General features: G+C 45.8%; 1 protein-coding gene across 8 annotated transcripts in view; it reads left to right on the top strand.

The window, feature by feature from the left end:
• The first annotated feature begins 11,100 nt into the window (after positions 1 to 11,100).
• The window catches only part of EBF1 (EBF transcription factor 1), a 397,534-nt gene continuing 382,975 nt past the window's right edge, over positions 11,101 to 25,659 (top strand). For 7 of the 8 annotated variants that reach the window (XM_032477206.1, XM_032477205.1, XM_032477202.1 and 4 more), the window contains exons 1-4: positions 11,799 to 11,932; positions 14,048 to 14,204; positions 14,774 to 14,837; positions 15,481 to 15,536. In XM_032477206.1, the coding sequence (XP_032333097.1) occupies positions 11,799 to 11,932; positions 14,048 to 14,204; positions 14,774 to 14,837; positions 15,481 to 15,536 (411 nt within the window). Of the gene's footprint in view, positions 11,933 to 14,047; positions 14,205 to 14,773; positions 14,838 to 15,480; positions 15,537 to 25,659 lie in introns of all 8 variants that reach the window. The other variant, XM_032477200.1, reaches the window with a different exon arrangement.

Genomic DNA, 25,659 nt, shown 5'->3' with positions numbered 1-25,659 from the left:
CCAGAAGGCCCTCCCTATCCACAGTTCCTGTATCCAGTGGATCTGACCAACTAAGGGTCCAGAACCTGTGGATATGGAGGACAGATTGCACATTGACTCAGGTTTACAAGAGGCTCCCCCACAGAGATAACTTTCTTTTAAGAAAGACTTGTCCTTTTTTTAAAAAAAAAAATTTAAATTTTTACTTCTTTTGGTGGGGCCAGGGAGGAGGGGAGGTAATTAGGTCTATTTATTTATTTATTTTAGAGGAGGTCCTGGGGATTGAACCCAGGATCTTGTGCATGCTAAGCACGCGCTCTGTCACTGAGCTATACCCTCCCCCTCAAGACTTGCCCTTGAATTAGGGAACTGTACCAGTCAGAACAGGCTAAATTGAGCTGCAGTAACAAGCAAACCCCAAATCCCCAGTGGCTTAAACCACTTGCTCACATTAAATCCGTTGGGCATTGGCCAGGAACCCAGCTCATCGTGATCATGACAGCAACACCCAGAGGGGTGGACCTACCCTCGGTAATCAGTCTGGTTGAGTGGAACGACTGCTCTGGGTTTTCTCACCTCTAAGTAAATGCTCTGGCTCAAGTAGGTAGATGACCACACCTAACAAACTTCCAGGAGAAGACTATAATTTGGGTGGGGGTGGGGGGTGTCCAGAGGAGAGAGAAACCAGGAATCAGCTGGTAGCAATAATGTGTGCCACAGAAAGCATCCTTCATCTTTCTGTAAAGAAGTGCCCTGTGGCCCAGTTTCAACATTTTCAATTCCCTGGTAAAGTTGCAAACAGCTTTCTTAATTTCATGGGCAGCTGTGGCTCTTTGGGTTACAGCCAAACCCTACAGCTTACTAGCCAAGGGGCAAGGGCGAATCTTAACCTCAGCCCCTGCTTTGTGAAATGAGGGAGAAGTGTCACTTGCGTGGTTTGTTGAGTCAATGCAATAACTCATGTGAAACCTCCTTGTCAGTTGTAAATTATCCCCCAAATGAAGGTATTAGTGTGGTTTCTGGCCATCAGTCATGCCACACTGTGGATAAAGAACAGACAGTAATGATTTCACCCTCCAGCACTTGTCCTATGGTCAATGTTTTGTCACAAAAATTTCCTGAAACTTCACAAGAAATTTCCTTAGATGATGTGATAATGAAACCTAAAGAGAAGAGCTATGCAATAAGAAAGCAAAATTGTCCTCTTGGCTAGAAAATGACAAAGCGTTTTACGTGGGCCACAATAATTCTCACATTAAAACAATTTGAGATCAAAGGAAGGAAGCACGATCTTGCTTCAGAAGCAGTAGCTTTAAGTTGGGGATCGTATGGAAAAAAAATTACAAACGTCTCGCAAAATAGTGCTGAGGATAGAAACACAGCAAAATTCTTACACTGTAGCCTTAACTCCTGAAACCGGATCACTCCTGAACTCACTCAGGTATCCCAGAAGCTGAGTTTAGCAGAACTGGATCGCATCCGCAGATGATCTTGTCCAACACTCTTCTTTTCCAGAGCAAAGTAAGGTCTGGAAAAATTGACTGGTTTGCCCCAGATCATGTTCCTTAAACACGAGTTGATGAGTCAAACACTTGTATCCTTTCCTCAACCTGAAATTGTAGAAATGAACACGATGGAGGAAGAAACGTTTCTCTGTTCCCTCATACAATTGCTAATAAAATCTCTTCTAATCAGAGCTTATGAAATTCCCTTCACTGTGTACCTGCAAGCGGACAAAACCCCATCGGAAATTCTTGTGAAGGTCCAGCGATGATTTTTCAGATTCCTTTTCTGCATATCTAAAATTCAGTTGATTTCCCCATTTCAGAGTTTCCCAAATGATGTTTTGATCTACAGGAAATGTACGACTTGAGTAAGAAAACAAGATCCCAATCTCTAGCTGAATAATTCCATTATCTGATCATTCTATTTAATTAGATGTCGAAGCCTACTTTTCACCGTAGGAGAAGAATTTTCACATTGTCCACAAAAAGGAAGAGAAAGCTAAGTTACCTTCCTGGACTTACGAGTCAGGAGAGGCTCAATTATGCTGCAGTACAAAATATCTGGGACTTAGAGTAACAGAAGATTATTTCCCATTCATATTCAATGTGCACTGTGGGATGGAGGGCTCCTCACTCCATGTTACCTTTGCAAAGGTGGGCAGGCGGAGGGAAACTCCATCTGGGGGTGGAGTTGTCACAGCAGCTGTGACACAGGGAAGGGGCTTTGGTGAATTGCACACTGGCTCTTAAAACTTCTGCCTATAAATAACACATACTACTTCTGCTAAGTCCTCATTTGCCAAAGCAAATTACAAGGTCACATCTAAATGCAAAGAGATCAGAATGCTTCAATCTGACCATGCACCTGGGAGAAGAAAATCCATAATTTTGGTGAGCATCTCTAATAGCTCCCGCACTAGGAATAAAAAGAAGAATATAAACAGCACAGACGAACAGACCCCCCCCCCCACTATCAAAGTCAGTGTCTCACACCATCACTATGAGTCAAATCCCCAATCAGAGGTAATAAAGTATCTGTCAGCTATACAATAAAATATTGTAATGCATTAATTTGCTGCAGGGAAAATTTTCTTCATCCATTTCTTCATCTTCACACAAGAGTGTTGCCAAGAATGGGAGGCAGGTACAAATGAACTAAACTAAATTGGGGCCGAGATGAAGTTTCTAGAAATGCATTGTGGGCCAGCTAAGCGGGGAGATGTATTTATGCTTTTTGTGGATTTTATTAGACTCATTTCCTGAGAAGAAATCACTTCTTTATGACATGACTATACCAGTCAATAGAGTCTTTTTAAAATAATCTGATAGTAGGAAAGTTAGAGCCTGATCAGACAGAAAGTTCATATTTACTTGCTTCTAATTGCTAATAAGAGTAATTATTTAATGGATCATTCTGCAAAGTGACCCCGAACCTTTAAAACTTAGCCTTTTTGGGAAATGGCTGAAGGTCTGGAATATGTTTAAACAACCCTCATGTGTTTCTTTTATTTGAGTGCAATCATTTGCTTAAATTCATATTTTTAAACTTTTAGTGTATTACTGGCAACAAACTGTTTCAAGTGGGGAAAACTCAAACTAGCTCAGAACGTCCCGTAAATTAAAAAAGAGTTTTGTACTTTCCAGAATAATAAGGACTTTTATAGTCTTTCTTTAAATCCTTTTTGGTAAAACTCTACAAAGCAGGAGGAAAGGGCGAGAGTCAAAGTCTGCTGATTTACTGGTTAATTATATCTTTCCCCCCTGCCCCTTAAAATTTTATAACAGAGCAGGGTTCACATTAACACCCCAACCACAATAAACCAAACATATTTTATTACATATTTTATGTTCAAGATGGAAATGAAGATATAATAGTGAGATAATTTTATACAGCGGTTCATGAATTCTCTTCGATTATGGGTAGGTCAGTTTTGTGTTTTGTGCTTTAGTTTTTTAAACTGTCATTATTAATTATATTAATGGCAAACTTTTATTGAGTATTGACTACAGTAGGAGGGGCTAGATTAAGCACTTCATGCTTTTCCCCTCACTTGTTCCTCATAGAAGACTTACTTTTACAAAGAAAGAAATTGAGGATGAATGAAGTGACTTGACCAAGGTCACCTAGCTAGTTGGGATAAATCATGGTAACATTTCAACCAAGGTATCTGATAATTGCAGTGTTTTTCCAATCCAACTCTCTTGGAGAGGAAAGAATTTAAGTTGGCGATGGTTCCTTTATTCACAGATATATGAATGCCCACTCTGTGCCTGGCCTTGTCTTAAAGCCTGTGGATACAGAGCTGAATAAATTTGCAAGGCACAGAGGTTAAGAAAAGGGGGGCTCTGGCATCAGATCAACATACTTTGAGTTGGGCTCTCCAGTGTCACCTTGGACAGAACACCAGCCTCATCTGCAAACTGGGAAATTATACTGATGCTTCATGGAATTACTGGGAAAACTAAATGAGATAATAAAAGTCAAGTGCTTATAAGAGTGCATTGCATAAGATGCTCCATAGTATTCCCTCAGTAAATACTAGCTTTTATTGTCATTTTTGTTGCTATAAGCAATAATGGACACTGCCCCGGAGCTCCCTGATTAGAGAGGGGAGAGAGACATTTAAACAATATTTCCTGTCCAATGTGATATGAGCACTAAGCAAGTCAGGGAAAGGCGCGAGTGATTGCTTACAGAATAGGTCTGGAAAGTTTTCACGCCAGGGGTGAAGCTGAGCCGGTGATTGATCGCCAGGGAAGAGGAAATTCTCCAGGTGGAGAAGTGCGTAGGCGTTCCACTTCTGTACGAAGGTGAGGCGGCAAAAGCGTGTTTGGGGAACCTCGAGGCTCAGGCGAAGTCGGACGTTCTAGTGAGGGAAGGAGGAATAGCAAAAGCGAATGGAAAACCAGCGCTGGGAACTTGGCGTGTGGACCAGGAAGGGCTCTGCCTTCGCTGGCAGTAACGGGAGGGAGGCCGGGTGACCGCGAGGTGGCGCTGTGGCTCCATGCAAGGGGAAGATTAGGGCGCCCGCGGGTCACCACACGCCCAGGGCGGCCAAGAGGAGGGGCAGGGCGGTCTCGGTGGGTTTGGCACCATCTTCATACAGCCATCAAATAATGACGGTAATAAAGATAATAAATACTCAGGCAGATAACCCGGAAGCAGTCCTTTTTAGGACACACGGCATTAATAATCAGAAACTGTCCGCGAGGAACAATTAAGAGCGCGGAACTGTCCAGCAGGGATCACTGCGAGCGCAGTCCGGGTAATTTGTGGGCCATGGCGGGAACTCTGCCTCGCCCGCCGGGAGCCGCCCTGGGCGCTAACCCGCAGCCTCTGGGCAGGTCCTGCGCCCCATGGGCGGCTCCCTGCTACCTGCAAGCCAAAGGAGCAACAGTTTCTACGCCTGCGCCGGGGCGCTCAGTTCGTATCTTGCCTGCGCCTTTGATTGGACCTGAGATTTTGGGGACTTCTTCGCTGGGTTTCACATGCACACGTGCACACACACACCACGTAAGAGTTCAGGTTCACTCCCGTGAACGATACTTTTGCACATACACATTTCTGTACATGCACACCCAGTCACATAAATGAGACACGGCTACACATGGCACATGCACACACTATACACATGCATACGTGTAGTCACGCTTGTGTGCAACAGTCCTCAAGCACACACGCCCATATGCACCCAGGTGAGCGATGCCACTCACCGCCACACACTCATTCTTTACAGGCCCACGGAGATAATGCAACCACTCTTCCTTCATACAAACATTCGCACGGTCACATCACACGCACCCAACAAAGATCTCCCAACACCGAGCGGTGCGTTAACTATTCACTGAATTGCACCTTAAATGAAACACTCGCGAATTTTTTGTGACCCGGTCATCTCGATCTCCTCTGTTCAACTCCTCCCTTCTCCTACTTTCTTCTAATCAAACAGGCCTACTCCTCCTTCCCTTCCTCTCCAAATCTTCGATGGCCTTAGGTTCTTTCAGTCGGTTTTGCACTGCTGAAGGGATGCTAATTTTCAAACAGCGGGGATCTCCTTTCTCCTACCCTGGAGCCTTCTTCCTCCCGGGGATCGAGGGACCTTCCCTGATCAGCCTCCAATCCCTTGGGCGGGAGGACTGTGGGGGAAGGGCCAGGGGGTGGGGTATGGTCGCACCCCGGGGCAGCCTTGGACTGGGACCTTTCGGGCAGTGCCCTCCGGCTGTATTTTCTCTGCACAGAATAATTTTGGCTTTTAACTGTCTATGGTCATTCCAAGGCCATATGGCCTCCTCCATTACAGCACATCCGCAGGTATCCAGATTTCTGCTGACTGATGAGGGTCCAGGCATCCGCTTCAAGTCTTGTGTTTAGGCTATTTCAGTTAGGTGACTTTGCGTGAGCCTGAAGCTCTAAAACCTCAGCTAGGGCTGGGAGAAGCGGCTGACTGGAGGTCACATAGCGAATGTGGCAGAGTCAGGGTTGGAGCTGGCACGACCCTGGTGCGCCCCGTCGCGGGGGGCCGCGAGAGACGCGCGCCGGTGTCTGACCGCGGGGATGCGCATACAGTCCGAGCGTTAAAATTCTTGAGAACCATTTACCCTCCTCTCTACTCTGCTGCCTGCCCTCGGGAGGCAACTTGCGGTCACGCTCCTTCGTCATTCATGATACCCAGAAGCTCGAGAGCTAAAGGGACCTTCGAGCACTGGAGGGCAAACATCAAGGCAAATGCGGGAGACACGTTCAGCCACCGGGTGAGTGGTTTGGTTCCAAGGTTCAGGAGGTTCAGGGCAGAGACTCTGGAGAAATTTCGGCTTGGCGACTTTGTTAGCAATGCGGCCGTGGGCAAGTTGTTTCATTTCAATCACAGGGAGTCAGTTTCCTCACCTGTAAAATAGGGGTGCTCTTACCTGCTTTCTTTGTCTGTTGTGGGAATTCAGTGAGGTTTTGCCCATAAAACCTTCAACAAATGGGATCTATTCTTATCCGGGGACCGCCCCAGGGGAAACCCAAGAGAGTCGGCAGGCTCGATCCGGGAAAGATTTGTTTGAACCCCTAAGCCCCAAGCCCTCGTTTTAGGCAGACTAAGCGCTCCCAAGCCCCAGCCTGAGCCCCAACGGTGTTTTTTAGCCTGATTTCTACCTCTTAGCTCTCTGTGGGTGACTTTGTCCCTCTCTAGGCCTCAGTTTCCCTGTCTGTACTATGCGAAAGTGTACAGACAGGGAAACTGGATCTGGCCCCAGTTTCTGGGTTTGGAAGTGCCGGTCAGGCTGGGCGAGCAAACGGGGCCGTCTCTGCAGCGATGGGGGTCCGAAACAGGGGTCGGGGCCCGAGGAAATGCCCCCTTCCCTTTGCCGCTTGCTAGAGAGGGCTGGGAGCAAGGTGGGAGGACAGACGGATTTCCGGCGGAACCGCAGCCCGCTGGTCTACGCGTTCCCAAGGGCAGCGGGTCTTGGAGGGGCAGGGGCAGGGTTTTGACGCAGGCGGCCGGGACCCGCTGTTCGACCACCCCCGCGGCGTCTGGCTGCTGCTCAGTGGCCCCTGCAGAGCTGCGCCCGGCTCAGGTCCTCACTTCCCCAGGGCCCCGGGCCACCACCCACTCCTACCCATCTCCTCTTGCAGACACCGCCTCGGCCTCTGCCCAGACCAGCCAGCAACCCCAGGCCGCGGGTGGACGCCCTCCGAGCCGGCCGCGTGCAGCAGGACTTTGCCTCTTCGGCCTTCATCCCCCCATCTTTCCCTTTTCCTTCCTCCCGGCGTTGAAGGAGGCGTCTTTCCTCCGGTTTCATTCTGAACGGTCTCTGGCTAGCGGCAAAAAAGAGAGGGCATTTCCCCCCGACAGGCGGCCCTTCTGTGGGAGCGTCTACCTAAGTGGATCGGAGATCGAGGGAATTTTCCAAGTGCCAGGTCCCAAGTCTGGCCTCCTGGGGGCGGACGAGCAGAGAAGATTCCCTTTTTCCCTGGGACATCGCGCTGCTCCTAGTTCGGCGGTGTTTAGTCTTGTCTCCGCTCTTTTAGCGGGCGGGTGTGTTTCCACTTGCAGCCCCCAGAAGTTACTGCGGAGACTGATGCTCTTTAGGAAAGGGAGTTGATCTGCCGGCGCCTTAAGAGGGTTGGGATAGACTTCAGAGTGAGATCTCCCTGCGCCTTAAGAGAGAGAAGGTTTCACAGTTCGGGATGGGGAAGGGGGCTTGCTCACGCGGCCTGAGCTGCCTCCAGCGTCCGGAGACCTCAAGGGGAGTCCTGTCTACTGTTTGGAGCAACTGAGAAACAGGCGGCGGACGATAAACCGACCCCTGCCCCCGCCCCGCCTAGTGGAAGAAACTGCGAGAAGCTCTGAGGGAGTCTCCACTCCAGGGGGAACATCAAGCCTTTCCAGTTGCTCCCTCCACGTATAAACTCGTCCTGCTCTAAGTTTTCCTCATGCACGGGTTCTTTCTCCCTCATTTTCTTCTTCCCTAATTCTGCATGTCTGGACAAAGCTTGGAAATCTGCGTTTCCAACAAAACACCCCTTCCCCCATTTGATTAAGCTGATTAGTCGAATTTGGGAGTTACCTTGACAAGCTACCCTAAAGTCATGTCACAGATATGCTATAAAGCCTGGGCAATGCTGTACGTACACTATAACGTTAAAAGAATGAAGACAGTCTCAGTACATACTTTATAGTCTCTCCTATACACACATGTTTTGCTTTCTGGAGGTGGTGCAAACCTTACATGAGGGAAGACTGAAAGGTGTTTAAGGGATTTTTCCCCCCAAAGTTTTAAATTGCAAATGCTAGTTCAACAGTCACCAGAGGAAATCCACAAAATGCTACCACTCTGCTGGCCTGGGTTTCACCCCCAGTTTTCTAGCACCCTCTCTCTTTTCCACCTCCTCTTGAGCTTCCTTCCTACTTAAACATCTTTACTGGGTGAGAAAGCCAGGTTGAAAGCACAGGGACACCCAGAAGAAAAACAATAAATATACTCTGCTTGGTTAAAATCAAGTACACTCACAAATCCAGGTGAAGTATCTGCCCCCTTTTAATTTTCCTCTTACGGCCTGGTGGATGTGGCCTTCCTCTTACTTAGTTCCTGGAGATTATTGTTTCTGGGGTAGGAATAGGGCAGCTGAAGGCTTCTTTCTCTGGGCCAGTTTCCTTTTTGGATCAGGCAGCTTCGGGCTCCTAGACAAACATGTCATTTGCAGCGTGCTTCTAGATTCTGCTCGACCCCCCAGAAATCCATCTGTTGTGTGCTTCTTACTGATCCTGGGCCTCAGAGTGGTTATATCTCTCCTTTCTCTGTCACTTTTGCTGCCTCCCTTTGGCAGTGATCTGACCCTCATTTTGTGTTCCCCATCAGTGGGGTATGTACCTCACCAGAGTCAGCTTGGACTCCTGAACACTGTTTACTGGAGAGCAAAATGGATGCTCAAGCAATTAAAGAGAGGGAGGCATGGGCCTTATGCCAGTGATGCTGGGGACTCATTGACAGGAGGGTAGCCTCTGCTTCCTGGTCCCCCTTCTTTGAAGGAGCCCCTCAGAGAAGTCAGGGGATGGTCCAGGCAGGGGAAGGGATTGGCTCTGGGGACTCTTTGGGCTTTGGAGTTAAGCTTGGAGCTTTGGGATGTTTTCAGCAGGCCCAGTTTCAACTGTGCATTTAAATTCTGTGGAGACGAAGAAGGTCCAGCTCCCCCCTTTCCCCTCTTCACAAACCTATAATCCTTTCAGTCTCTCCACTAGTGTATCCCTCCTGAACATCTACTGTGTACCATGAACTCTGGTGGATGCTGTGGGGATCCTGATGGATCAGAGAGGTCTCTTCAAGAGCGTCTTAGAGGAGATGGCATTAATTATGGTACCAAGGAGAAAGTGCTCAGCACATTAAGCAGTCCAAATTAAATGGTATGAGAGCAGAGCAGGCTTTGTGCACAGAGATAAAGCAGTGTTGAGGACAGTGTCTTCAGGCCTAAAACACAGTCTTTTATCTAGTTTGGGAATCTGGAAGTGGTTCCTCCTTTCCTGCTCTGCCAAGAGCACAAAGCATAACTTCTGCCTGTCTCCATTCCATTCCACATGGGCATGTGTACTTTTCCATCACTGACCCTATGAGCTTCCTAAATCAAAGGGCCAAGGAAGGCCGACAGAAAGGGGACCTGGATTTCTGGCAGAGGATTTTCCCGAAGGAGTCTTTAGCAGATTTGGCTTCAGTCAGGGAGTTCCTTTGAGGGCAATGAAACAGAAGTTCACCACGTGCTTATTAGAGGTTACAACCTGCTAAAAAATGATGGGGCACATTACCCAGAGGCATCTAGCTATTTCCTTTGCCAGCCACAAGCATATATATTGAAAGGTCTGAGGTAGGAGATCATTTCTTCCTCCCTCCCTTCCTTTTCTCCTTCCCAATCTCTCTCTTTCTTGACAGGTGGCAGAGGCAGAAGTTGGAGGAAGGTTTGCTCAAGTCGCTCTTTTTAACAGAAAGAATGAGGAAGAGAAAAACCTTGCATCCAATAACCAACTAATCAGAGACGTTGTTGTTACTTTGGTAGTTACTCTAAAGAAAAAGTATTTGCGGGGGCAGGGGTGAGAGGGTGGTGATTGAATCGAACACATTTTAAAACGCATCCTGACACGGTTCCAGTCGGAGCATTCATTCGCCGTTTACGTATCCCGCGGATTGCTCGAGAACAGTGAGCAAGTGAAGACAGTGCCAAATGCTGGCGGCCTTCAGGCTAGCGGCCGAGCGAGAAGCGTTTCAGACGCTGGGCTAGGCGAGGATTCCGAGTCCCCCACTCCCTGGGGATCCACAGCGCCTGGCCTGCCGGGGCCCTGGGTCTACTCATCCCTCTCAGCATGAAGGCAGTGCCCTCCGCGCGAGCTCCCAGCCCCGATCTGGGGTACCCATTTTCCACCCCACCACACCCTTCTTAAAGTGAAGAGGTGGGCACCTGGGATGCGCGTCCTGCTTTTCCTGCCCGGCTCTCCCGTCTCCTCCACTTTTGCCCCCGACGTCCCAGAACAGCGGAGCAGGACACGGCATCGGCCCTGGGAGGGCGCAGCCTGTGCGCCTCGAGCGCTCTCAGGGCACGGTGAGGATGCTTAACGGACCGCAGAGGCCAGGATGAAGAACCCAGCTCAAATCCCTGAGAAGAGTATCCTCCTCCCCTTCTTTCTGTCTCCCTTCTCCTGCCCGGCTCAGCCTAGCTCAGCCCCGCTCCTCCCCAGCTCAGACGCCAGGGCTCAGCGATCCTTCGCTCGCCACTTTGCGAGGAACTTTGGCCGGCTCCCCTGCGCCACTGGGGGAGGGATGTTAATGAGGGAGCGTGGCCCAGTGCTGTGAGCCAGCAGGCTCCTGCGCCACGATTGGCTGCGGGGAAGCGGAAGGATGACGTTATGCAAATGAAGGGGCGGGCCCACGAGTCGCGGGCCCCGCCTCCTCCCTTTGGGGTTAGTGTGCCTGTGTTTAGCTCTGGGGAGAGTCAAACTGGATTCCATAGGGAAAGCCTGCAAATCACTTCTATTTTAGCAAGGAGAAAACAGAATCTCCAACCAGCAGGGTCCACCCCTCTCTCTTTCTCCCTCTCCTCTCCTCTCCTCTCCTCTCCTTTCCTCTCCTCCTCTCTTCTATCTTTCTGTCTCTCCCTACCCCCTCCCCCCTCCCCCCACCCCACTCTCCCTCTCTGGTGTATCTGTCTACGGCAACCAGCGTCCTCCTCGTCTATACGCACTGAAAGGAAAGAAACATCTTTGGTTGGGAGAGAAGGAGGGGGGAAAAAAAAGAGGAAAAACTTGCCTGGTTGTGGAAAATGACACTTGAAGTAGCAAAGCCGGCAGCGCGAGTTGAGTCTATTGTTTCTTAAATTGCCATCAGGGTTTTTTTTTTTTTTTTTTTTCTTCCTGCTTCTTCAAGTGAACGGTACCTCTACAAAAGGAAACTCCAGCCCCTCCTGTCCTCCACTGGCCTGTGATCATTACCAAAAAAAAAAAAAAAAAAAAAAAAAAAAAAAAAAAAAAAAAGCACCCAAACCAAAAATTAACCAAACAACCCCCAACAGCCAAGCATACATCTCTATTTTTTTTATTTTGGTCTTTTTGTTGGATTTTCCCTTCTTTTCTCTCTCTCTCTCTCTTATTTTTTTTCTAGTTATCGCTCAGTTTTGAGTGAAGGTTTACATTTTTTAAAAATTTGCTTTCCAGCCCGCGTTGATCTAGCGCGAGTTCATCGGCTAAAAAAAAAAAAAATCTCTGGCTGGCGTTTTTTTTCTCCCCCCCCCCTTTTTTTTTTAATTTTCAAGGGGGAGGAGATTTTCCACAAGAAAAGGTTGTTTTCATGTTTGGGATTCAGGAAAGCATCCAACGGAGTGGAAGCAGCATGAAGGAAGAGCCGCTGGGCAGCGGCATGAACGCGGTGCGGACGTGGATGCAGGGCGCCGGGGTGCTGGACGCCAACACGGCGGCGCAGAGGTGGGTACCGCTCGGGGACTGGGGCCGGGGAGGCGAGCCGCGAACAGTAGGGCCGGGAGGCGGTAGCTGCAGCGGCCGCCTCGGGGCCGGGCCGCACTCTCGTGTCTGCCGCTCGGGTCTGCTCGCCTCCGGGGCTTCGCGCTCCCCGGCCGCGCTGTCTTGATCGCCTGCGGCCGGAGAACCGCGAGCTGCCTGAGAGGAGACCACGCTTTGCCGGCACTTTCCTCTGCCTCGTCTGTGACGGTTTTCATTCTGTTTTAAGCCAGAAGAGGCGTCTCACCAGCATGATGTTGGATATCTGGTTTTTTTGTGATTGCTATTTCTTTTCCGGCCGGCTGCCTTTCTTTCTTTTTCTTTCTTTTCCCTTTTCTTTCCTCTTTCTCTCTCTCTTTTTTTTTCTTTCTTTTCCTTTCTCTCTCCCTTTCTTTTTTTCTTATTTTTCCTCCCCCCCTACTTTCCTTCATTCTTTCTGTCCTCCTTTCTTTCTTCCTTCTTTACTTTCCTCTCCTTTTAAAACTTTCTTTCCTTCTTTTCCTCCCTCCCTTCCTCCTTTTACTTCCTTTTCCCCTTCCTCCTTCTTTCTTTATTTCCTTTCTTTTTGCTGTTTTCTTTTCTTTCTTCCCTCTCTTCCTTCTTTCCCCCCTCTTCTTTCTTAACTCTTCCCTCTTCTGTCTCCTTCTCTTAATTCCTTTTCTCTCCTCTTTTCTCTTTCCATTTTCTCCGACTATCTTCTCTTGTTTCTTCCTCTCTGGTTGTCCCTCCCTCTCTAGCTTTTAGTTGTTCTTGAGAACAGCAACTCCTAACTTTAATTCTGACATCTTCTAAAAGTCTCCCCATCCTCTGTCACCATGGCCCCTTCTAGCCCCTCTGCCATTCTCAGCACCTGGGATGCTAGACAGTGTGGCCTGGGGGAACTGCCCTTGGAGACTGACCTGGGGGAACTTTCCTGGGCACTCTCAGTACCCTTTCTGGGCACTCCTGGTCCAAAGTGAGATATGGCCTTTATTTTTTTCCTGGGCTTCAGCTGGGCTTGGATGAGTGGGAGATCTGGTGGCCCCAGGCTCAATCGGGCCCAGAGAGGGTGGAAGGGGAAGAAGGAAGATGACTAATTACATCATCCTCATCTTCTCCGGGCCACAACACTGCTCTCATCCCCGCTGATTATAAAGATGGGGGTGGCTGGTAGTGAGAGTGAGTTGGGTAACTGGGCTAGAAGCGAAAGTGTGTGAGTGTGTGTGAGTGTGTGTGTGTGTGTGTGTGTGTGTGTGTGTGTATGGCGCCTGCGTGTGTGAGCGCTCTTGTGTCGGGTAGGTCTTGCTGTCAGTGGCCGCCCTTCGCCCTTGGCGCCCAAGCCTCCAGCCCCCCGGAAGGCACACTCAGCCGTCAGCCCTTGTCCATAGGATTTCTGGAATGAGTGTGAGGATTTCTGGGGAACAGCGAAACTTAGTCAGGAAAGGTCTTTAAAAAAAAAATCACCAGGTCCCTTTCCCACAGCGACTACCCGTGACAGGTCTGAGTTCCACCCTCAGATTCTTTTTCTCCACATGCTTTACTTGGGAGTACATGCGGCTTCCCGAGGCCGGGCACCCACGGCTGGCTGTTGTGGGTGGCACATGAGGTTTCCTGAAGTGTGGCTGCTGTAGAGAGGAGCTGAGCATGTTCTCCATCCATTCTCAGCTGCCTATGGGAGATTCGAGGGGGTGGTGGGAACCAACTCCCATACCCTCCTGCAAGTTGTAAACGACCAGCTTTATTCGGCGACCGCGGGTCCACCTCAACCACCCGTACTTTTCTTTATCCCCGTGCAACGCGTCCTCAGGTGGGAGTAAATGCTTACAGTATTTTATCTTCTGCGCAAAACCCAAACAAACTTTCACACCTCTTTGGCAAGTTCTGGGGCGCAATGGTCCTCGGAGGGGAGGACGGGACAGGCGAAGGCACGCATGTCCGGTCGCCTGTTGGGCCCGAGGCACCTGAGGGGGAGTTTAGGGCGCCCATGGGCGTTTTGGGGGCAGAGAAGGTGGATGTTTGAAGGTTCACGCGTGTGTAAGGGGGGACAAGGGGTCGCGGGTAGTTGCCCCGCTTAGCCGTCTAACTCTGCGTCTTTGGCCGCAGCGGGGTGGGTCTGGCCCGGGCTCACTTTGAGAAGCAGCCGCCTTCCAATCTGCGGAAATCCAACTTCTTCCACTTCGTCCTGGCCCTCTACGACAGACAGGGCCAGCCCGTGGAGATCGAGAGGACAGCATTTGTGGGGTTCGTGGAGAAGGAAAAAGTAAGTGGGCGCAGCGCCGCTGCCCCCCGCCCCCGGCTGGGGAGCAGGCCCAGGCGCTTCGGGAGGCACGCTCCTCCGCGAGTGCAAAGCATCCATAACACACTCGTGCGCGGGGTCCCCCTAGCCAACGTCCCGTTCTGAGCGAACCCGGGCTCATCATCCATGAGGTTCTGCTCCAAAAAAGTTCGCGCGGAGCCCCCTGAGCTGGAGGGAGGCGAGCCCGCCTTCGCACTCCGGAGGCAAGGGCGACCGAGATGAACGCGCCCTCGACCGCGCAAGCACGCGCGGCTCCTGCCTCTGCTGGCCCAGGCTCGAGCCCCCCGGCCCTTGTAAGGGTATCGCCCGTGCGCGTCCCACAGAATTTTCCGTAAGGTTAGAGGGAGCAGTAAGTGTCGGGGGGGACGGCAGAGGGATCACAGATGCAGGCAATTTCTGCTGCTCCCGACTCTGTCCGGCTCCCCGGCCAGAGGTCCCTGCTTGGGGAAAGTTGCCTCGAAGTCCGTCTACTAGCTCACGCTGACCTCTCTCCTGCATCTCTTGCTGTGTCTTTGCGTCCCGGTGCAACGCAGGAAGCCAACAGCGAAAAGACCAATAACGGGATTCACTACCGGCTGCAGCTCCTCTACAGCAATGGTGAGGCTCCCACCTGGTCCGCGCCGGCACCTCGGGGCCCCGGGGGCGGGGAGGGGGCGCGAGGAGCTTCAGGTGTGCGAGAGCCCCGAGCGAAAGCCCAGCCGTCCGCCATCTTCGGGGTAAACCCGCCTCACCTGAGTTTCGCCTCAAGCGGTTTCACCTGAGGAGGTTCTGAGTGGCCCGAAGGCGCCTGCGCCCGCCGGCGCGTACCTGGGGTCAGGTGTGGCGTCCTGGCCCCCGCTGGGCTGAGCGCTTTCTTCCTCCCTCTTCTTGGGGCAGGTTTCCTTGGCTTAGCGTAGACTTTATGTCCAAAGTCCCCTGAGTTCCGGGGGCTAGAGAGGTCATGGCCTGGGTGGCTCCCAGAGAGCACGCAGAGGGGCTCCGCCTGGGAAAAGGAGAGTAGCCAGGTGGGGGTCCGCCTTATTCCCAGCTGCCATGCTTGGGGGCTGGCTTCCAAATGCGCTCGGGCTAGGCCAGAGGCGCTTCTCTGGACCCTGGGGAAGCGGGGGTCCTGGCTGTGCGTCTCCAGGGCGGTTGGAGTTCCATCAGCCTTGAAGCCCCGCTGTTTGTTCGTTCGTTTGTTTCGTGCAGATCTTCTCTCACTTAATTCTCTTTCGCCCCCCTCCCCCACCCTCTCCTCCAGGAATAAGGACGGAGCAGGATTTCTACGTGCGCCTCATTGACTCCATGACAAAACAAGTAAGTTTCTTAATTTCGCGCCGTGGGGGTGACTCTAGGGCGGCGAAACTTGGGAGAGTCAAGAAGCTGGCTACTCCGCAGCAGGAGGGCTGGGACTCGAACCCTCAGTACCGGCGCGTCTCGTGGACGGCGCTCTTAGCGCTGCCTCCCAAACGCTCTTACGCGCTTCGGCTTGCCGCGTGGAGAAGATAGCTCGACGCTCCTTCCCTACCCGGGAAATTCAGACCTTGTGAATGAACGACTATGGGGTACTGAGTGGGGAGAATATGGGCTGAACTTCCTTTGACCCGGCCGGGAACTCCCAGGGGGCGAAAAAGGTGCCCAGGGACCTTAGTGCAGAGTGGGATGAACTTGTAGAAACTCAAACCATCAGGGCCTCCCTCTGGAGGGAGAGGGTAGAGGAAGCGGATGAGGGGCAGAGGCAGCTTCCCCAGGAATGGTGAGATGGACCGAGAGCGCAGGTTATCCACTCCATTTTTTTTTTTTTAAAAAGAGGTGGTCGTGGTGGTAGTGTTGGAAGAGGGAGCGACAATTGTTAGAGGATATTTTGCAAAAGTCCTCCTGCTTTTGCCTCTGAGTTTGGCAAGAAGCCAGGCAGCATGAGTGAGCCTGTGGTCTTAAAGGTATATCGACGGCATTTTTCTTAAGTTCCCCAACACGCGGGTGCCAGGCAGTATACATTAAGGCTGAGTTATGGTTTAAAAGATACAATTATGAGCCGAGTCAGAAAAGAGGTCTGACGTTTTAACGAGGAGCAGGAGTGGTTTTTTTTTCTTCTTAATTTTAAGAAAAAGTTTAGTTTCGGAATTAAGTATCTGGTTAGGTTTTTGGAGGACTTAACAAAAAAGAAGACAGCTTTATTGGGTGGGGGAAAGAAATCAGAACAAAGAAAAGTTATCCTTGTCTACTAACCACCAATTTAGTAAGAGGGTTAAAGCTCATTTGCTTGATTGTGATTTTTAAATATTCCCTTTAAAATAAAGAAGATAATCTTCATAGATGCTGACTTGGAAGGTTTCAAATTAGGGTATGCATACATACTTAAAAATTATTTTTAGATAAGCCATGACTTAAATATGTTGTACCAAATGCACATTAATAAGCTATTGGGAGTTTTAGAATCTGCTTAACAAGAGCCAATTTAGTAACAGCTAATTTTAATTATTACTTTCACATGTTATTGTGAACCAACTAGAAAACATGAGGGTATGAAATGTATTTTTAAAATGGTAAATAAGTATCTACTGAAATTTATTTCAAGTTATTAGCCCAAAATACTTGGCTGTTTTGAAAATCTGTTTATTTTAGTCAATTGTTCAGAGTAAATCCACATTTATACTTTTATTATTTATTACTATTCTGATTTTTATCATTACATGAGATAATTTCTTTTCATTTGGACATATTGTATTTTGTTAAAACTTTTTTCCCCTGCCAATCAGAAAAACAAAAAAGACTGATTTCAGTAACTTAAAAAAAAATAGTGTCAAAACAAAAATGTCTCAAGTGGAGTTTTGTTTTAAAAAATTGTCTTTGGTACCTCAGATAACTTTTCCTGTCATTCTTACCATAGGAAAGAAAAGATAAGAGGGGAGATGGAAAGTATGAATTCTAGCACATACTCCTTATGGATTTATTAGAATTACTTTTTGAAAGATAAAAGCCCCACAAACCAGTAAATAAGACCTGTCTACTTGTGAAGCTTTGGTCACTTAGATATTAAATTATAAGCAGCTCTACGAAGTGGACAATTGTAAGGAGCACAAACTTAGGATGTGTTTAAAGTGTTAACTTCTCTTTAAGCTTGATTTTAGGCCCCTAAATAGTGCCCATGAATTGACTGTCCTATTATGAAGTGAACTGACTTTACACTCCATCAGTGGAAGAATAATCTTGATATTTATCAAGTAGTACATCAAAAATCATTTTACTAACAAGGCCATAGAGCTTAAGAAAAACCACAGTTTAAGGCATTCTTTGACTGCTTGGTATCCTAAATTCTATCAGTCATAGGGGTGGGGGTGAGACCAGAACCATATATAGTTTAGTCATAGCAAGTGTGATAAAGTCATCTGCCATCTGGCTGAAAGTTAAATTTATAAATGGATGCAATTATGTATTTTGGTGGGGAGTGACCTGAAAAAAAGTTTTAAATAATTATCTGAAGGTGGTCTAAAAATAGGAAGAAGAAAAAGCTTTTTTGAGGCATACCTGTTTGCTTTCACAGGAGTTGTCTGATGCCTCCTCTGTAGCTTTTACTTTGAAAGGCAATCCCTGCCCATTATCCGGTTGCTTGTTCCTTGATTATGTGCTGGAAGAGTTAGGGAAGTAGGTTAGCTTCTTGTGTACACAGCTAATACAACAGTCTTCAAAAAGCAGATCAGTTTGAAGAAGCATAACCGTCCTTGGCTGTGACATAATTATTACGTTTTAGCCTTGGTGAGTAAAACAGTGGGTTCTCATCTGGCTTGAAATTATTCTATGCTGATTAAATACCAAGTCTGAGTTTAAATTTCTTCAGTTTTTGACTTCAGTTAAGTATGCAGTGACCCCTTCCATCAAAAGTAAGCCTTGATAAAAGCTGGCTGATTAAATGGTTACTCCCCTTTCCCCAGTAACACCCCCCCCCCATGAAATTCTTTCAGATAGACTCAGGATTTTGATATTTATAGAGTGCAGAATGGAATAATTTCAGTGATGTGATGAGTTCTAATAACATCATAAAACTTGGAGGGGTTATCTAGACACAGTTGAAGTCTCTTCTCTTAACATTTTCCACCTCCGAGATGCAACTTTATGTGTATGATGTCATGCCTTTGACTCACAAGTTGGGGTTAAAACTGGAAGAGAATCTTTAGCAAGCAAAATTCAAAAATAGTTATGCGCCTTTATATTTTCATAGAATGTTCCTGATCTTGGGTGGAGTTAGCACCATTGAGATCAAACAGAAATGTACTCAATCAACCAAGATGTATTGGTATGACACAGTATTTCACACCTTTTCAAAGTGTCTCATTACACTATTTTGGGTGGTGACTCTTAATTTTGGATGCTACCAGGAAAGGGGAAGCTTTATTAGAAGTGAATGTGTAAGGATTTAAGCCTTCTTAGTCCTCTGGTTCTCTTATAAAACAAAAAGGATATAATGATATTTAAAAAATTTGTCCGCCAACTAGAAAATAAGAGGCTTGCTTTTGGGAAGGGTTGTTCAAAACCAAGTTTAGCTGGACTAAAAATAGGTTGTTTTTGTGTCATTGCTGTTTTTGGTATTCCATTAGTGAGCATGCAGAAAGGCCTGAAGGATCCAGAAGTTTATGGCTGTCGAATGCAGAGACCCGAATGAATCCAGTAGGGGAAGGTCTGAGGTTTAATGGGGCTCATTTCAGATTTTCATGTAGTATTTGGAATATAATTATGTTCTGTGATTGCTTCAGTGAGTTAGCTTTAGTTTTTTTTTTTAAAAGCCTTTAACTTACCTCCCCTCCTACCATCTTCCTTTGAAAAAAGTGACATTTTTATCACTTAAAGAGTAACAAATTCCACAAAGTTATCAGAAACAAAACACTCCCTGCCTCCAAACAAAAGCTTTTTTTTTTAAGGGGGAAAAAATGGCCACGTAATCTTTATATGTATCGATTTGAAGGTAGGTGGTATGGTGAGGGGTCCTTTAAAAAGTCCCTGCACAGTGGAAAATCTAAGGCACAATAATCAGAAATGCTGTCATATTTCTCTTTCCAGCTAATCTTTATATGTTTGTTTTGATGTTCCCGGTACTTTAAGTTATTGATGCAAGTGCATTTTTTCCTATTGATTGTTTCATTATTTCCTGCCACAGCTACGTAGATTTGATTAACAACCCTTTCAGTTCATGGTTCTTCATTGGTGGATAAACACATTTTTAGTGTATCGATAAGTTCCAAAGAAATTCAGCTAGGCCAGCAGAGACGTCCTTCCATGTATCTGGAGAAACAAACAAACAAAAAAGAACAGGGCAAGTTTATAGTTAGGAGCCATATTTCAGCAGCGCTCTCTCTTCTTTGGTAACATGTCAAAAATGCAGGTGATTTAAATTTCCTTGCACATAGAGGAATGAAGAAGTTTGGAATTTTTATGCATGATCAGGACCTGTGTTTGGGAAAATGTAAACTCATCACAGTGGAAAATGTGTTGTTTGGAGTCTGGGGGTGAAAACAAAGCTGATGGTTTTGGAGAGATTGCCGGAGCCAGATGGCCCAGTGCTTCCCCAGTCTGGCGGTCCAACTGCTCCCTCCTGGATAATATACAGCCATTTGTTCGGGGATATTTACGCTAGAGCTGTTTCCATGCGAATGTTTGAACAGCATTAAAAACGAACATATTAGTCGTGATGCGTTTGTCGAACTTGTATGACTGCACGGATAGTCTGTTCTTGTGTCTTACACTGCTGAGAGGAAAGGAGGAGTGTTTGGATGCTGGTGAATTGTTTATACAGTTGTTGAGCAACAATGATTTGGTCTTAGTGAGTAATTAAAATATGTAAGCATTTGGAAACTAACGCAAGTGGTGGTAGCACCTACCTGGAAGCTTTGTTGTGAAAATTCAATGAATTCATACACGTAAGAGTGCTTAGAACAGTGGCTGGCGCATATTAAGTGCTTAATAAATTAGCTGCTTTTATTATTTTATTATTATGATTGCCCCGCTGTGTTGACAAAACCAGTTGTATCTACTAACACAGATAGTAAATGCAGCTGTCATATGATTGAAGTGTCTTTTATTATTGCCAGAAAAAGTAATATGTAGTATGGTATTGTTAGAATGATCCCGTTTTTATCGTGGTGTTTGGATAGCATGAGGGATTCTATTTCTCTGAGACAGGAAAGATGCATTCTAAAGCTAACTGCTTTTGGGACACACTCTCTTTTTATTCAAGGCTGTGATGTAACTGAACATGGTATCATTCCTTTGCAACTTTCCGAATTCAGTCCTGAAAACCGGCCTGCTGAGCTGAAATTACATCTTTGTAATGTGTTCACCAGTAGCCAAGCTGCTAATTGAAGCAAAATAATTTTTTATTTTATCCCACTATTAATTTTGGATTGCTGTTTGACACAATTGTTTATGAAATGTCAGATTAGTAGTGCTTTCTTTGGCACAGGTTAGTTTTTAACTAGGGTTCCTTCACCTACTGGAAATTTCTCAAACCACACTGGCTAACACTTTTTTTTTTTTTTTTTAAGTGACAAGCAGTGGAACTTGGTGGTCGAATGTAGTGATTAATATTACAGTGCATTGACATTGTAGGTGCTCATGGTATTTTTTCATTAGTTTCAGTTCTTGGTAATTTGCTGCCAAAGGCAGTTTGTAGTCAAAGGACACTTAACTTCCGGTTGAAGGAGGTACTTTGTACATTCATGAATGTGACAAGTTAGGTTTGGCCTTTTATTTTGTATTTGGAAAAAAGAGTGACGTGTTTTCAAGATGACTCTTGATTTAAGTGGAAAATTAGAAGTTTTTGTTAGTTATAAGTAACCTGATTACCTGTCTTCCTTCCTTTTTCCTTCCTCTTTCCCGCTTCCTCCTTTTCTTTTCTCTCCTTTTCTTTCATTCTCTCTTTCTGCCCTTCCAAACTAATGACAAGAATCTTACTGTTTGTAAGCCAAGAAAGACTTCTAATGAAAACATTTTGTTCCTAAAACCCTTTCGGGTTTCAATGAAACAAAGTCAAAAGTATTCTTTGTCCACTTGCTTTTGGCAGGGAACGCAAAGAGTTAAAACTATCAGAAAAGTAAACAAAGAAAAGCTGTGCTGGATCCTCTGTATTTCCTCTGGCATCCCCTGGTAGCGTGATTCTGGTATACGTTCACCATGTATTTTTCATTATACCGTGTGGTCTTTATCCATAGCAAGTTTCAATTAACTTTTAAGATATTTTAGTGATATTTTAGAAAAGCAGAAGTGAACCACACTTCCCAAGATGCGTCTAAAACAGTGGCAACCGAGGCAGATTTTTTCTGTTGACTGATTTATTTCCTTTCAAAGATGGTGTAGGGTAATGTGTAATTGGGCATTTGAAATTAATGGCATTTTCTCCTCTCGCAGTAAACCTGGCGCTGTTGTTGTGTAAGGATGTGAAAGTTTAACAAGTCCTATTTTTCCTTCTTTCTTGTTAGTTATATAAAAAAAAATTCTTGAAAAAAAAACTCAATCCGAAAGTTAATAGAGCATTAAAAATAGTTGTGATATTTTCTTTATGCTTATCAGAGAACATTAAGAAAAAGGAGGCTAGTATATTCAGAAAAATAAATCCGCTCCAAATATGACAAGTTTTGACAACTTGTTTGTCAGTTTCACCAGGTTTTTAAAGTTGAGATGAAGTTCGTGCTGTTTATTCTTTTACTTTCCTTCCTGCACAAGCGTTCCTGCCACCTTAGGGATTTATTTGCCGTTGGCAAGATTAGCGTAAACATCATTTTCTACTTGATACCATATTTTTTTGTTTCTTTGGTTAGAGTCTCAACTTGCTTCACCATCAATTCATTTATTTAAGTAATGTATTTTATATACGTTCTTTCCCCCTCCTGCCCATCTCTATACAGGCCTCCATCCTTAGTCCTGATAAGCACACTGATTTATTTAAACCACTGTTGTGTTTGTTTCTCTCACAGCATACTACTTTTCTTACAGTGAGCAGACATGTGATTTACTATGGAGGGTGGAAATAAGCCTTCTTCTTGGTGTTCCATTGTCTGCATCCTAAACCAGCTGTCTATTAAAAAGGTTTCACTTAAAGTAGTCAATGCTGTTCATATGCTTCTGTAATCTCCCAGCTGATCCAGCCTCAATGAGCTTCACTCACACCCCACCGAGGCACATATTCAAATTAGAAAGAAAAGCAGAAACTTCTCCCTGAGTTGCTGTTCAAGGAGCCTTTTAGGCGTAAAATCTGGGTTTGCGTACTGTGACTCCATCTTGTCATGTGTACTAAATGTAGTTGGTAGAGGTTTGATGCGTGTGTGAGCTGGAGGGACAGCTTGGTGGCATTTTTAAGTCTGTCTTATTGTCGCCCTCTGCAGCAGAGACTTTCATCAAAATAGATTTATCCTGTTTTCTTCTGTTGAATCTCATCAGAAGTTTGATTTCTTGGACCCTACTTTTATCATTGTGTGTGTGTGTGTGTGTGTGTGTGAACGAGCCTTTTCAGTAACAAAAACTGCTTAGCGAGGGAGGTGTATCTGCCTTTGATGGAGTTCCACTTGATAGCTAGCTCTATTAGGCTGAGGCTCTAGATTACCCTATTTCCAGGATTTTAGTTCTCCTCCCCAAGAGAGGGCAAAGACTCTCCATGTCACTTGCTTTTATTTCAGAAGCCACAGAAGCAGCAAACACTTCTTTTTCTGTTGTTGATGTGCTGAAAACTTTGTTCTGTTGAGGCCCCGAGGAAAGGGACAGCAGAAACGTCATGGTTCCCCCCCTCCCCAGAGTTCCTCACTTATTTCTGGGAAAATCCAAACTCATGCTTTCATTTTTCTCTGCTTGATTTAGAGAGTCTCCATTTTGACTCTGCTGCCAGAAGCGGAGTGTCAGGTTGATATCTGATAGAGAGGCACAACAGAGGCCCTGGGCCTTCCACAAGGGATGTTCAAGTCACCAAAGATAAAAGCATGGGGCTCCTGGGAGTCTGCAGATCACCTGCTGTTTGGGGGCGCCATCAACATATTTTCACTGCAGCATATCTTTAATTGAGCATTATCACGGGCCCACTGATTTCAGTAGAACCAGCAGCCTCAGTAAAAATAATATTGGTCTTATCTAGAAAGAATCAAAATGAGAAAGTCTGATGTAACTGATACTCCTTCCCCCCCAAAAAAGCCATTTTTTTTAAACAAGAGGGAAAACCCCATTAATACCTGTGAATTTTATTTACCAAATTACTTGTATTAGTTTAGCATGACAGAAAACTAAAGTTGAAACAGAGGTTGTCAGGGGTATTAAGAGAACATACTAAACATGTAGTGATAATAGGATTTCGCAGAAATGCATGATTAGAATTTTTTAGCACCGTGTATGAGATTTAATCAGTTGTTTACAGTGTTTCTTTGATTTTTTTTTTTTTTAGCAGCGATTGCAATACATAAAGTAGCGAGATACACGTTTTGTTTTTTTAAAACATTTTCGATTGACTTAATGCATTTTCTTGAGTAAAGAAACTTCTTGGATATTTAAAAGGTCTTTTAAGAATGCCATCATCTGTGCATGCTAAAACTAATGGGTGAAAATTTGAGCAATACTGCATTAACATAATCTAGATGATTTCCCCAGAAGACAGTTATGAATTACATAAGGTGAATATTAACTTCACAGTACGGGAATTTGGCTGTGATCTCTGGTGGCAGGCACCCCCGTAACCAAGTGGTCAGAGTTGACTGCCATTGATGGAGCTAGTTACAGTGTGATATGACACTGGGAGAACTTGGCATTGCGTCTGTGGTGTTCCAGCCCTAAGCTGCATAACTTTAAGTCTGAGGAGACATCAGACATACTCAGATTGAGGATATTCTACAAAATGAATGGCCTATATTCTTCAACAATGTCAATGTCATGAAACACAAAGGCTCAGGAATGTTCCTTATTAAAGGAGACATGACAACTGAATGCAGTAATTGGTATTAAAATTTTTCTTTTTTTTTTCTATAAAGGACATTATTAGGTAATTGGAAAATTCTCAATAAATGTTTACATTAAGTTTTTGTATCAGTGTTAATTTTCTGATTCAGGCATTGTGCTGCTATGGTTATGTAAGAGAATTCCTTGTTTCAGGGAAGTACATACAGAAGTATTTAGGGCATGTCTGCAATTAACTAATAAATGGTTCAGGGAAAGCAAACAGACAGAAAAAAGAATAAAGCAAATTTATGAATTTGAGGCATCTGGGTAAAGAGTATTTTGGAATTCTTTATATATTCTTGCAACTTTTCTTTTAAGTCTAGAATTATGTCAAAATAAAACATTAAAAAAATACAGAATTATAACAGGCTAACCAAAAAAAGCTTTTGAAGGTCTAATGGTACAGAAATGTTTTCTCCTTATGCAGATACTTTTTAGCATTTTTATATTTGTTGCAATTTTTGCTTTGTAATGGAGTTAGGTACCATAAGCAGAGCTTGCTCCGAGGGTCTGCACACACTGTGTCATAAGCTGTCCCCCATCATTTATGGTTCTCAAAGACTCAGGTTCATAAACATAGCATGTTCCAGCCAACCACAAGTTAGTTGCTGCACTTCCTGTGTCCTATAAAAGGGTGGTTAGTCTCTGGTTAATTTAAGTAGTTTCATCACCAAGAAATTGAGAGTTATCTGAATGTGTGAAAGTAATTCTATCAACAATTTGAAGCTGTGTTATTTTACTATTATGCAGTGATACAGTGTTAAGTTAGTTAAAATGTATCTCCATGCAGAGCCTTCCTCTACTGAAAGCTGTGCGTGTTTCTTTGGCCCAAGTGAGGACATGGAGATCTTCTAGGAAGCTGAGGTTCCAGGGAAGCTTCCTGGTGACCTTAAGCAAAATGTTTGTACACATATAACTGAAAGCAGACAGAAAATCTTCACTAGTGAGTTGGTTTGTGACTCCAGATTTTGAAAGTCAGATATGCTGTTTCTTAGTTGAGGGAGAGAACCATGGCTTAACCCTCCTTCCCCACCTTCCCAGCGTGTGCTGGTGAGTATCGCTGTTAGGGGGGTATGTTTGGACCTGGAGGGCACATGTTTTCGGCTTGTAGGTGGGATAAAGGGTTCCCCCTGATTGATGAATCATCTCAAACAGGACACAGTTAGCGAGGGGACTCATTAACCCCAACGCTCCCTTGTTTTCCACCAGTTACCGCTGGAGCACTGCATGCTGGAGCTGGAAACAGTAAAACAAGGCGATAAACACGAATCATTTAAAAATCAAATCCATGTGCTTTTCTGTATTTTAAATCACTAGTTTCTCAATCTGCTAAACCTACCAGATTTTTTTCCTCTCCATTGATTAGATTTATTTTTAATCTGAATTGAAAGGAGAACTGTGGTTGTCTTGATGACAACTCATACACGGATCCAAAGATGTGCTTCATAATAAGGTGGCTCATAGGACACGGAGGAAC

This window comes from Camelus ferus, chromosome 3, assembly GCF_009834535.1.
Source record: "Camelus ferus isolate YT-003-E chromosome 3, BCGSAC_Cfer_1.0, whole genome shotgun sequence".
Lineage (NCBI taxonomy): Eukaryota > Metazoa > Chordata > Mammalia > Artiodactyla > Camelidae > Camelus > Camelus ferus.
The sequence above is the reverse complement of the archived record's forward strand: the minus strand, read 5'-3'. Positions and strand labels throughout refer to the sequence as shown.